The 13,574-nt window shown below is 40.2% G+C and overlaps 2 protein-coding genes across 3 annotated transcripts; both read right to left on the bottom strand.

Moving 5' to 3' along the window:
* il12b2 (interleukin 12B 2) lies at positions 1-3,778 on the bottom strand (the record flags this gene model as incomplete). The annotated part of the gene is made up of 7 exons (XM_079516911.1): positions 1-147; positions 424-575; positions 1,092-1,282; positions 1,483-1,582; positions 2,050-2,289; positions 3,208-3,295; positions 3,680-3,778. 7 exons carry the CDS (start codon positions 3,776-3,778, stop codon positions 1-3), a joined length of 1,017 nt encoding a protein of 338 aa, XP_079373037.1.
* A 4,774-nt stretch (positions 3,779-8,552) lies between these two features.
* On the bottom strand, positions 8,553-13,184 carry LOC306933464 (transcription factor BTF3). Of its 2 annotated transcripts, none has more exons than XM_079515699.1 (6): positions 13,074-13,184; positions 11,855-11,923; positions 11,651-11,764; positions 10,451-10,652; positions 10,142-10,198; positions 8,553-8,937 (listed from the first exon to the last, which is right to left on the bottom strand). In XM_079515699.1, exons 2-6 carry the CDS (start codon positions 11,921-11,923, stop codon positions 8,891-8,893), a joined length of 489 nt encoding a protein of 162 aa, XP_079371825.1. In that variant the 5' UTR covers positions 13,074-13,184; the 3' UTR covers positions 8,553-8,890. The 2 variants fall into 2 exon arrangements, with proteins under 2 accessions (XP_079371825.1, XP_079371826.1); XM_079515700.1 differs by having other exon boundaries at positions 12,963-13,087.
* Positions 13,185-13,574: the final 390 nt, after the last annotated feature.

Here is a 13,574-nt window from a genome sequence, read left to right as displayed (position 1 = left end):
TTATGACATAATAGTAGAAATGCAAGTAGAGGTAGATATCCAGGGGCTCCACTTGCTCCAAAGTTTGACCTCCTGCAGGGAGTCTCTGGAACGTGCTCTCAGTTTGGTAATTCCCTTTGGTATATCAGCCGATGTCGAGTGCCCCGTCTAGAGTGAGAGAGATTGCATAGTTAAGTACCCAGTAGAGAAACAGTGCAGGGTGGAAGCTATGGTCATGGTAGCCTCCCCAAGTGTGTGTGTGTTTGTGTGTGTGTGTGTGTGTGTGTGTGTGTGTGTGTGTGTGTGTGTGTGTGTGTGTGTGTGTGTGTGTGTGTGTGTGTGTGTGTGTGTGTGTGTGTGTGTGTGTGTGTGTGTGTGTGTGTGTGTGTGTGTGTGTGTGTACATATTTGCGTTTTCATGTCCCTTTGTCTTGCTGTACTGTACCTTGCCGTTGTCCCTATACACGTATTCTATCTCATGTTCCAGGCTGAAGTAGCTATGAGGGGAAGACCAGCTGGATGCAGGAGTTATATTCACTTTCAGGTTCTGTCCTGGCATTTCCTGGCAGGACAGTCTCTTGGGAGGGTCTGGCTGGACTGTAGGGGTTAAAAAAACACCACAGTTCTATTGTGAATCAGCACCATCAAAATCACAGATTTAGATTTATATTGTTTCTTATGTTCAGACCAAAAAAAAAGATCACCTGAAATACAGTACTTCAAAATAATGTACTGTACTGTACTGTACTGTACTGTACTGTGGGGGTTCTCAACATGGGGGCGGTCACCAAATTATTTTGGGGGGTCCCCAGATGATTAAAAATAATAGTGAAAATATTTTTTATTGGCAAATGGCTTAATATAAGATATAATGTAATTTTGTCTAGCAAAAATATTGCAGCCAGTGTTGTATTGGTGATTTATTTTCCGGCGGTACGGTATTTAGATTAAAAATTCTAGCGTGCATGCGCACCGTGCCATAACGTTACAGTGCCGTAGCTGCGCGTGTGCGTGAACAATTACTGGCCACACGGCGTGGTACCCTGCGCTTTGACCTAAACACCAATGATTGCAGCCCTTATTTGACACTAGAGCCAATTAAATTAGAATTACCAATCTCTCTGAGATAAAACCTCTTGGTAATCTTGAGGTAAGAGTAGTGGTTGATGGCCTCTGCAGTGACTTCCAGCTTGTTCTTTTCCTCTTTGCATGGGTCGAGGGAGTGGGTTATTTCAAACTGTAATCCCCCATCTGAGTGCCGGCCAGTGCTATTGATCCAGGTGCAGGACTTCTCACCGTCAGTGCTAGAGTTGCATTCAATAACATTAACAAATGAAATTTTAAATCTAGCACAAACAAAATCAGTCTGTAGGAAAGTGAGAGTAAACAGTAACAGAAGAGAAGGTGCCAGAGCAATATCAAACCAGCAATATCAGACCAGCAAGGATACATCCAGAGGAGACCCCACTGTTGCCTAATTCATGCAGTAAATAAATTGTCTTACCAAGAATGGCCCAGTCCCAAGCGTACTGCTGTGAAATCACTATGGTTCCATTTGCAGCTGAAGTTACAACTATATGATTTTGCACGGCAGTGCAAGGACCCTACAAACACAAATATGGTAATCATTTATCACAAAACGTGCATTTTTGTGATTGTTTATTATCTGGGATATGAAGTGGAAATACCATTACATTCCATCTCTGTAAGTTATTTAACACAGTAGGCCTACATTTCAGGCCTGTTCAGTTGAGCATTCAGTGTTCTCTGTCAGTCATTAATGAAAGAATTTGTGAAAATAGACAAGATAGTTTTCCAGACATTAAGGGCTTTGTTATAGTTTTTTCTATTTATTAAGAATTATGCAAATAATGTTGTCTGCTTTTGGTTGAGAGGCTCAATGTAACATTCTGTGTATCGACAAGACAACCGGACAGTCAGCCTCAGTTCAGTGCAGCAAATGCAGATTGCAGAATATTGATCAGTCATGGACCATAGGCTGCAGCTATCATACACATTCTAGTGTTAAGTGGTACACCTGTTTAATATTGCACACAAACAAATATCTTACCGTATTCCTCGTCGACAGCCTCAAACCGTAGATAGGCTGATGATAGCATCTCCACTCCGTTCCAACAGCTGTATTCTCCCAGCATTGGAACATCCACATCACTCACAGTCAGATTGAAGCCATCGTGATTATCTGCTACTTCCTCGTCCTCGCCATCTGTCGTAAACCTCCATGTAACCGGTCTCTTAGTCTTCACGTTACATGGTATTGTGACTGAGTTATGTTGTTTAGCCACCACCACTTTAGACACAGACACAAACCACAAACACATAGACAGATAAGGAGTATGCTAATGATTCAGTACATGTAATCAGAGACAGCCTATACAATATAGTACTATGCCCTCAACGTTGGGTCCAGGGTCCCTGTGGTCCTTGAGGGGGTTCCAGGGGGTGCCCAACTAAATTAATATTAGTTTAGTATAACCAAATGGTTTTTTATCAAATCGGGGTCCGTGGCCTAATGCATACCAAAAAGTGTAATTAGTGACAAATGTGCTATGATTTTTTTTTTTTTGTTTTTTTATCCCTCGATTTTGTAACCCATTTTTTCACCCCTGTGCCAATTATCTAATGTGATCCTGGGCTCTCTACACACCCTCCGCCAACCTAGTCCCCATATATGGGGGACATGGGGAGAGCAACGGACTTGAACTCATGCTTCCTTCCTGCCTGAGTGTCCAAGTTGCTACTTTACACGTGACAGGGGGGAGTTTCCCTGGTTGGACGTAGCGCGTGGAAGGAACACGTTATTCCAACCAGTTCCTTTCCCCTCCATCAGGTGCCCCGGCTGGCCAGGGGGAGGCAGTTTGTTTAGAGACCAGGATTACTGCATGTTTTTGTGAGGGTACCTACCCTAGGGGACACGGGGAGAACATGCAAACTCCGCACAGAAAGGCCCTTTCGTCAACCCCGCCTCGGGTATGGGCACTGATGACGCGGAGGAGGAAACACGCCGCCAGCACCCACAGCGCCCCGAGCGGGAATCGAACCCAGGACCTTCTAGCTGTGAGGCGACAGCACTACCAACTGTGCTATGATTAATGTACATACATACTATTTCTCACCTGTTGAGGGACCAAAACCAAAGAATTTTGCTCTTGTGTACTTCTGTACTGTTTGAGATGTAACAAATCTCAAATCTTATTATGAAACTTACCAGTGTCAGGAAAATGAGGAAATGTGCTATGTCCATACGCTACTGTGAGGCTGATAAGGAGTATGACGACGGATGATGATAGAGTCTTCTGAAAAAAAGAGAGAGGGGTGGTAGAGAGAGATAATGAGATCTAATATTCACTGATACTGTCTTTAAAAACAATATTAATTGTTATGAAGGGTATTGCATCTACTAGTAGTAATAGAGGAACAATATTCCTCTGCTATAGTGATCATGGAGCACTTTCATTGGATGCATTCATTTTATTTTACCTCTCTTAGCAATGTGAGTTAATAGTAAAAAAAAAAATGTTTCAAAAACAAACAAGTTGACAATATATGCCTCTCGTCTCATTATACCCATGTCCCAGAGAAATAAAAATAATGTACAACTTCCATACCATAGTGACTGTAAAATAAGAAAATAACCAGAGGTTATACATTTTTCGTTCAATAATCATTCATCACCTCACTTTCACGTACCATTTTGTAGACTGCGATGTCCCTTTGAAAAATCTGTGACCAGGCTTAATACTCCTGCTGACTTGATGAAATGCCTCGTTGGACTGCATCCTTTAAATCTTTTGAGAGGTGGGTGACTTGTTCAAAAAACAAACCACACATCATCATACCCATGGAAAGAGTGGGTGGGGGATATGGTCATGGTACTCCCCCCAAGACTGTCAGAAGACTGTGTGTTTTCCTGGATGCTGGGGTTCAAGTTGTTAAAATGGACCACAATAGAAACGAGCTTTGGCTTTTTTGTGATTAATAATTTGTTGTGCTTTTAATTGGGGATATTGTGCCAATAAAATGTTCTATTCTATTATCATATTCCTATCCAAACTGAGGTAGCTATGGACAGACATGGATGCGGAGCTACAGTAACGTCCTGTTCAGGTTCTGTCCCATGTGCTGAAATTACATTACAATAATGTGAAAGGCCCAGATGGAGTTGTTCACAGGGTCACTATTAGAGGCAACAAGATATTTGAACCGAACCATGAAGAAAAATCTATTTTTCTTTTCATTCTTTATATGAATACCATAAACCAATCAAAACGTACCTAAACGGCAAAACTGTCATAACATGATTAAGAGACCATAGACTCACGGTGGTATGAATAGAGGGTATGCGCATGCATAAAGTGAATGGCAGATCGAGTGGCAAATCGAGTAGCAAAGTGAGTGACAAACAAAGTGAATTTAATGTTGTTTAAAGTCATTTAATCAATCAATCAATCAAATAGGACTTTCCTGTTTGGATGTATGGGCTGTCAAGGCCAGAAAGTACGTTTTTGCCACTAAGTAGGCATTCCCACATAACTTCCAAGTATGATGATGATGTCACACGCATACCCTCTATTCAATTCCTCAACACTGTTTTGCATGTCAAATTTCTGCAGTACAATAGGCATGTGTTTATTTCAAATATAGTATGAAGAGAGGCTGCAAATTTGTGAGTATATGGCCATGTCAGTGTGGCCATGGATTGTTCCAAATATGAGTGCTTTCCTCTAAAATATCAGTTTGTCAACAAAATCTCTCAGATAAACAAAATATTATCACATAAACACATGCATGTGCATGCACGCACGCGCACACACACACACACACACACACACACACACACACACACACACACACACACACACACACACACACACACACAGTATTTTTTAAAAGAGGAAATACATTTTCATAAGTTGGTAAAGACAAATTAGAGATGTTGTAATATTGCCAACAGGAATTTCCCCATCACCATTATTAATAATATTAAAGGGCAGCTCTTCACCTACAGAGTAAACTAAAAAGACAGTCAGTCTTTCTAAGAATTCAGCTTCAAGTTTCAGTTCTTCATATATATTCTACGGAAATGCTCAGAGACATGTGCGTGTGCACTACTGAGTTGTCAATTATTCCTAGTAACTTCCTAGCTCAATTGGAAATGGGGTAAATTCTAATGAAAGCAAAAGAGAAACTAAGGCCTTTATTGCATGGCTGATGTAGAGTAGCCCTGCCCGAGGTAAAACAGGGGCGAATGTCACCATTCCATCATTTTCTGTACTAGGAAGATTCATCTGTACTCAACTGCCACAGTTCTTAAAATGATGATGATAATAATAATAATAACAATAATAATAAATTAGATCTCTATAATAATACAGCCTGTTTGAAAATATTGCTAAATGCAGGAATGACTCAAGTAAGCAAAGTCCCTCAAGCAGCTTGGCTACAGACTAACATGTTGTAGGCCTACACAAAAAACAGTAACCTCAGTTTAGATATTGGAAACTAGGTTATATTAAATAAGAAGATTCTGGCAGACAGTCTTAATAATGACTTTACATCAGTTGCAAAAACGACCTGGCCAGTCAGAGCAATTGTGGCAGCGGTGGCCGAACGGATTGCGGAGCGGTCTTGATACCGGAAGGTCGCCAGTTCGAATCAGCAGTCCGACACGTTAAAATTACCACCGCTGAAGTGCCCTTGAACAAGGCATTGAACCACTACGATGAAATGTTCTATGAGCAGGGCCTGGCTGGAAACAAGTTCTTGAGCTTAGCCCAGATACCCTGGGTAAATATAGTAATCATTTCATTTCATTTCAGAGATTCAATACATCCATCAGTATTCTCAATAACGGGTTTGAGGCGATTGCTTAATGGGTGTCTAGGCAAGTGTGCTTGATCTTAACAGGCTCAAATGCTCCAAAGCCACTTACAGTATGACAATATTCCAACCAAATGCTGTGACGAGTATCACCGATCATGTCAGTCACACAAACCTGTGTAAAGATTCAGATTCCTTTATTTGCTAGGGTTCTACTCTGTAAAAAAGAAAAAAGGAGTGAATTGGAAACATGACCTGCTATCTTGTGTATTATGTGTAATATTTAACAGAACATGTCGTTTTTGAACAGACTGACAACTAGTATCCGTCTGACTCCTCACATATATAGGTAAGAGGAATTTCCCTTTTGCCATTACTCACCAATATGGAGCTCATCACCTACAGTGTAATGTCTAAAACAACACTAAGACGTAAGATAAATACATTTACATTCTGAGAAATATATTGGTTAATTTAGGAGTGATTCTCTGTCAGTCTTTCTAAGAATTCAGTTTAAAGTTTCAGTTCCTCAGTGTTCTAGGCTACCTTCAATAGTTTCCTCAATTTCCCAATCACCCTCACCAAAATACGTGCATGTCTTTGTCAAAAATAAAACATGAAACAAGTGTCACTGAACAAGACACATAACCCCGTTCTGCTCCCATAGGTACTATATTAGTATTAGTACTAGCATTGCTCTAATAGTTGGGTAAACTGCAGAGGACAAACATTTCTGTGACCAAAATATTCCAAAGTTGTGGACGAAATTATTAAATATTAAGCATGACTATTTATGACCATGTTCAATTGGCCAATTGTTTAATAAATAAACACTTTACAAAATATCACAATTACAATGTGGTTTTATCACATTCACTGAGGTTGGTGGACATGAGAAGAGTTTGAAATTAAATTACTTTCCATCTTTCTTCCCTTCTGGAGTATTTTATAATGGCACACGTTTAAGGACTCACTGTAGGCCTATGACAAATCTATTTAGTTTTTTCTATTGCTTTGCCTTTGCTATTATGCCGGTTCCCTGGAGCACTTTTGAGATTTCTAAAAGTATAATAAAGTCTGTTACAAATAAAATATATAATTATTATATAATTATGTTATGAAAAATGAACAGAGCTGTACAATATAACTTCCACAAGTGGCATTTGTAAGCTCTATGGGGCTACACTAAAATCCAGTAGTTGTCTCCACCAGGCCGAAGGCATGGGGAGAGAGTATGTTTTGCACTCCGTCCGTGTGTGTGTCCGTCCGTGTGTGTGTGTGTCCGTCCGTGTGTCCTTCCGTCCGTCCGTTACCAGCTAATCTCCGGCACCGTTAACCCGGTCGATGCCAAACTTTGCACACACGCTCCCTGGATGCCAACGATGAACCTCTGCCCCACATTTTCCAGAACGGCCTGTTATAGCGCCACCATGAGGCAGCTTTTCACACGTTTTACCTAAAACTGCACCGATCTGCGTGAAACGTTGCATGCACACTCCCTAGAGGCCAAGGACAAACCGTTGACCTGCATTTTCCGCATCTGCCTTTTATAGCGCCACCAGGAGGCCGACTTTTGTAAAAACACATTTTTTGATATTACTCCTCCAGATTCTGTCCAAAAATCTCACAAATCGTTACACACTATCTCTATGGTCATGTGCTCACGTCGGATCTGTCCGATATTTCATGTTCCATCCTAATTGGCTATAATTAGCTTTCAGTTTGCAAGATTGCCCCGTTTTGAACAAAAGCCTCAAATCATGAACGCAGCATGCAATTTACGTGAAATCTTTCACACATTTTCTTACTAGGCTGAGGAATATATCCCACCCTTTTCACATTGGCCTGTTATAGCGCCACCAACAGGTTGATTTTTGCAAAACACATTTTTGGAACAAAATGCCTCAAAAACATGTTTATATTAATCCTAAACATTTTGCCAAACATCTCACACAGTCCTATCCTCCTGGTGGAGACCTGTGCCCAGAAGGGCACTTTTTCTAGTTTGTAATGTAATGACTTCGGTGTGAACCTACCTGGAGAATGTGGCAAAGAAGGCATGGCAGCTGCCTGTACCACCATAGGCAGTTAAGGAAATTAAGGATGCCAGAGAAAATCATTAAGTCCTTGTACTATGGTCCCATTGAACTGCATATTAAAGCTATAGTCAGTCAAACACAATCACCACAGATTGAATAGCTCCCAATTAATTGGGTAACACAGACATGGGATTAGGTGGCTGCTAGGCACTGTAGGCAGTGCTCATCTTAATGGGCAAAATAGGTGAACATTATGCAAAAACAGATCTACAGTGTGCAATATGTTGTGAGAGCTATTTATGGGAAGAGATGTACATGTCAAAACGACATGTATTTACATTTATGTACATGCCTTCATATTATTTGCCATTTGTTTTGATTACATAATATGAATATATTGTTTGTCATATCAAATATAGAACAAATATAAATGGCAAAAGACATTTGTAGGCCTATGGCATATAGTAAAAGTTAAAACATATCACCTGTTTGTTAGTGTATGATGATCACCAGGCTTCAGAACCACTTAACTGTGGTAAGGCCGGGATTCGATCATAGATAAAATGGCAGACTTGTTATATGAGCCTCATCATTTATTTAGCTCAAAACCATCCTCACCCCGTGGGGCATTATTAGCTATCAAAAGCCATTAACATTTTAAGCAATAATAATAAATAAAATACAAATTAGTGACTTATCAAGTTTTATGTAATTTTTATTACAAGTATAATTCCACCAATACACGATTTGTTGGTATTGTAACACAGGAGAGGCAATGCGCGGAAGGACATGGTTTCCCAATTAATTAAATCATGTTATTGGTACAAGCTACAACAGAACAAGGCAAATCAGACAAAATGGCAAGTAAAGGCTGGCATGAGTAATACTTCACTCATGTTATTTGTGGGGCCTAATGGTCAAGAAGAACTTCTACATATATAGCCATAAGGGAGACAAACGGTTATAAAATAAAAGCTGTTTTTTGAGAGAAGCATATGTCAAGAAGTGCCGTGAGAAGGTTTCTGATGTTTGTTAGTTTGCTTCGTCTTTAGATGCCTCGTCAAAGTTCTCAACAAGATCTGAAAATGAACAGATAGTGGAAGAGTAAATACGACAATGATAGACAAGGGGGAAGAAAAATATCAGAGTAAGAGTAATTGATGTCTCATGTAAGCCAGGTGTACACCTAAACTTGGCTTATGACTGTTGCCCAAAATAACAAATAATTACATTAATTGGCAAACATATTTGCCAATCAACAATGGACTGTAAGTTTCTGACTCACCAGACCCTGAGAAAAGTAAATGTTATGTCTGAAACCATAGTGATACCGAGGGGTTATGGCTTCTGGTACATTGAAAGATTATGAAACAAAAGGTCTTTTCCAACAGTTTTGAAACCCTAACCCTCAAACTCAATGCTATTGCCCCTTATAGATCATACCATAACTCAACAAACATTAAGAGAATTTTAAGTACATCCTTCTTTTAAGTAAAACCTTCATCCTATTAAATGCCTACAATTTGAAGATGGCACACTAAATGGTGCAAATAATGAGAGCTTGTCTCAATCATGTGAAACTTGTGGCTGTTGACATGACTAGTAATGGAGAAACGTTTGTCAAGGCTCTGACAGAGAAATACTGTTGATGCCCATGTGCCTTGGAGGGTTTCAATGCTATTTCCAAGGTATTTGAAGTTAATCATTCCTCTGGACATCATCCGTTAACAGAGAACCTTTCTACAGTAAATCTCCCCAGGCCAGCCCATCTGACAGATTTCAAGTCCAACAGCTGACAGTAAGAAGATGGAGAATTCACCCCAGCGTTACATCAAGGGATGTACAGGTGAGTCAAAGTGAGTCATTGGTGAAATGAAAACACGAGCAGAGAAGCTTGAGTGTGCGCCTATCATTTTTTATTTGTATTCATAAACCATCAGAAAGAGACTGCACCATTTTCTTTTTAACTCAGGAAGGTCAGGAAGGAAGTAGTAGATGTTTCACTGGACAACACTTGGGTGAAGAATGGCAACATGAAACCAAGGTTTCCACAAGCCTAATAACTATGTTGAGCAAGACAAAAGAAGTTTCATCGGATGTAAAAATCACTCAAACCCATTGGATTCAGACATGTCATATCCTCTACCGTTCTACTCTCATTCTAAATGTCTACAGATTTTGATGGAGCTGCAGGGATATAAAAATTAACTCCTAGAAAACCCCCTTTTTTTTTTTTTACTTCTTTCAACTGAAAAAACAAAACAAACAAATGTTTTTACTAACCTGGAACATCGTCATCCTCGTCATCAGCAGCAACCATTGGGGCTTTAATCTCTCCAACTATAGGGGAAAACACAGTAATATCCAATGTTATTATTGTTGCGGATCACCCAATAATAATACAGTTTATTTATATTGCACTTTGCATTTAAAACAAATGACATAGTGCTACAGTACAGAATAAAAGCATTTGCATAAAAACATATCTAAAAAAATATTGTAAAACAAGCCAAAAGACCTAGGGGGTAAAACCAGAATAGAAAACTGAATGCTTTATTTGTGTACTAGATAAAACAATTGTGTGCCTCTAACCTGGTTTAGGAAAGTTCTCTGCTAATCTCCTTAGGCTGGTGAGACTGTCGGCTCCTAGTTGGTTGAGGATTCCTGGTAACATCTCTGTGAGCTGCTTATTCTCAGCGTGCCCTGTAATAGTGAATGTGTTGGCAGCCAGAGAAGCCTGTACTTTGGGGTTGTTGAAGTGGATCACTGTTCCCTGGTTTGTGAACATGTTCACCTGTGGTAATGGGAGAAGAAAATAGGAGAAGGGGACAGAGAATAAGTTGGGGTCAAATATGACAACAAAATGGAGCACCTAAAAGAAACTATGGTGGTGGCAAGTAGGGATGATCCACTGTTACAATTGTTTTCAATCAAATTCTTCATTATTATCCTCCAATATTATGTAATTATGTAGTCCTCTTATCTTTATCTGACACAATCTGTTTAGACTAGTCATTGGTTAGACCAGTCATTAGTCATTAAACTGTAAAAAGCATCAAGCACAACACTGTCACTAAAGCATAAACTAGCATTTAAGTTGTACATAAATAGGTTTGCACAAATAAGACAAGCTGGCTGTTGTCATACAGTTTGAGGTCATCTTTTGTAGCAGTCAGATGGATCACTCTAGGTATAATCACTCAACAGACACGCATTGCGGCTCAAACCTTTCTCATCAGCTAACCCGCATCACCAACCAAGTAATAGACTTGACTCCTTGCCTGTTTGGGGGTGTAGTTCTTCCCCTTCACAAAGACGCGGTACGCTGGTCGTCGTCTGTTTTGATTAGTCCTACAACCTATCTCAAACCCTCACCCTAACCTCCCACGGGGCAACACATCTAAACCTAACCTTAACCCTCTCACAACCCTTAACGCACCCTATCCGGTCGTTTTAACGCACCCCTCACCAACCTTAATCCGGTCGTCTTAACGCACCCCTCACCAACCTTATGTCTAACCAATGACTAGTCTAAACTAAGTATGCACCCCCTAGTATGTAGTCCCAAAATCAATAAGTGAAATTTGTAATTTAAAAAAAATCCATTGCAAATCTGCAGCAGGAAACCATCATGGGAGTAACTTCTGGCTTGACCTACAAAAAGACGTCATCCCTGTAGCACTCACATCATGCGAGTATTTCTCCAACAAGTGATGGAAACATACACAGTAAAATAGAAATATATATTTTTTTGTCAGTGGCAGTATATACTGTACTAGACAGCTACTTTACCTCCTCGATGCCAGAGATGTTATTGACTCCTAGTTTCTTGAGTGAGAACTGCAGTTTCTTGTCATCTGCTGTAGCTGTTCTGTGCACCACCTTCTTCTTTCTGCGGACGGACCCCTGTGAAAAACGACAGTTAGTTAATAGTTAATAAGACAATTTGTGAAATCCATTGACAACTAATGACAAAGAGCATGTTTCATCACATACCTTTCCGCCTATGCGAACCTGCGCCTGCAGTTTGGCAAGCTTCTCCTGGTTCATTATCGTCTCCTTCATCTGCCACCCAAACAAGAGACAAACGAAAATAAGTGTTACTACTTGTTATACTACCGCAGGCATAGTATCTCAATATGTGATTACAATTAAATTACACAAATGTGCCTTTTTCTGCTCATTCAGCATATGACCGACACAAGCCTAGTTGAGTCAGAATAAGGATATGTTGTACCACGCCTAGGAAGGGAGGCCATCACTGAAAACACAGCTCCCATGGTAACGTGGACAATATGATTATTTCTTAGGCAAATTAAGGATTGTAGAGGTCTATGTCACTCTGTGACAGCATTCTAATTGTAAATTGTAAGCAATATGTGCATTCTGCGACATAAGTGTCTTCTTGGGTCACTTATTGCATATACAATAAGTATCTAATCTTAATGACAAACATTATCAGACAATCTTGCTCTCTTTAGTATCAGTCTTAGTCAGCAAAGAAGCACAAGAACGCACAGCTGTCCCAATGTCCCATGGAACCATGCCCTAAAATAGCTGCACACCACTGCTCTGCACAAAGCACCAGTGGCCCGTTTCACGTCGATCTGGTGGCTACAGACTGGAGCAGTGGATTCCAGGGACTCTCTGGGTTCCTTTATGAGGTTCTAAATTCACCCTTACAAGTCTGTATGAAAATGTTCCCGTTAGGGTCCATTTGGTAATTATACCGTCAAGAGTCAAGGGGATACCTTGAAATGTAAAAGTGTTAGACCTACTGGACTAGAGCAAACGTTAACCCTATCTGATCTGTCTCCAACGGTCCTGTGACTCTCTGGATGTGTATGGATATCAAGGCTAGGCTGACAGGCAGCTAGCCTGAGCTAGGATATGTTTGTCTACTGAAGACGTGCTGGTGCCTGGTGTGTGAAATATATCAAACATGATCACACACCAGCTTCGTTAAGAGACACAGAACAGAATGCGGAAACGTGCCCTGAAGAACATGTGTGACAAATGTTGCTGTGAACAGGTTAGCATGGTGCTAACAGCTAACGCTAGGCCCTGCAGTGTGGTGGGTTGGCTATACGAGTACAACCATCACCTTTTATCAATACTGGAACATACACGGAGCTGCGAGAGCGCGTGTACCGCAGGAAAGCAAAGCATAGCGGGCCACATAAGCGATATAAAGTGTTATTGACTGGGCTCTGACCTGGGAGGTGTAAACACGCGGGTTACACTGTTGGTGGAAGCTCGAAGAAAGGAAAGAGAGCCGGAAGTGACGCAATGACGCCGACTGCGTCCAGTACCGTAGGGCGTGTCCTGGACTGGACGCACGTAAATAAATGTAATCATATTTATAATTATATTGAGGTGAGGTCGTACAACAAGCCAAGGTATATGTTGCATTTTTGGCATTTATTTAAACTAAAAGTACAAAATGTGAGTACTTTCTCCAACACAGCTTATAGTGTATAACTATAGTTATAATAACTCATATTGCTTTATAACATTTATAAAGCATTCTATGACTTATAAAGTCAAGTATTATAAATAATACTTAACTTCCTAACTGCTGGACACTTTTTTTGGGAAGGATAATGTATTAGAATTATCAGTTGTAAACTTGTAATACATGCGTTGTGATTAGTCATTGCAACTTAAGTGGTATATGGGTGCTTTAAGTAATTATTCCTGAGGAGTGCAAAAATGT

Source organism: Electrona antarctica (assembly GCF_951216825.1).
Source record: "Electrona antarctica genome assembly, chromosome: 12".
NCBI lineage: Eukaryota > Metazoa > Chordata > Actinopteri > Myctophiformes > Myctophidae > Electrona > Electrona antarctica.
Note: the sequence above shows the minus strand (reverse complement) of the source record. Positions and strands in the feature narration are given on the sequence as shown.

Bases quoted from the DNA above. Each gene is read 5' to 3' on its own strand.
- LOC306933464 (XM_079515699.1), bottom strand. From the start codon at position 11,923: ATGAAGGAGACGATAATGAACCAGGAGAAGCTTGCCAAACTGCAGGCG. The intron at 11,765-11,854 runs GTATGTGATGAA...CGTTTTTCACAG, and splicing joins AGGTTCGCATAGGCGGAAAG to GGGTCCGTCCGCAGAAAGAA. The intron at 10,653-11,650 runs GTAAAGTAGCTG...CCATTACCACAG, and splicing joins ACATCTCTGGCATCGAGGAG to GTGAACATGTTCACAAACCA.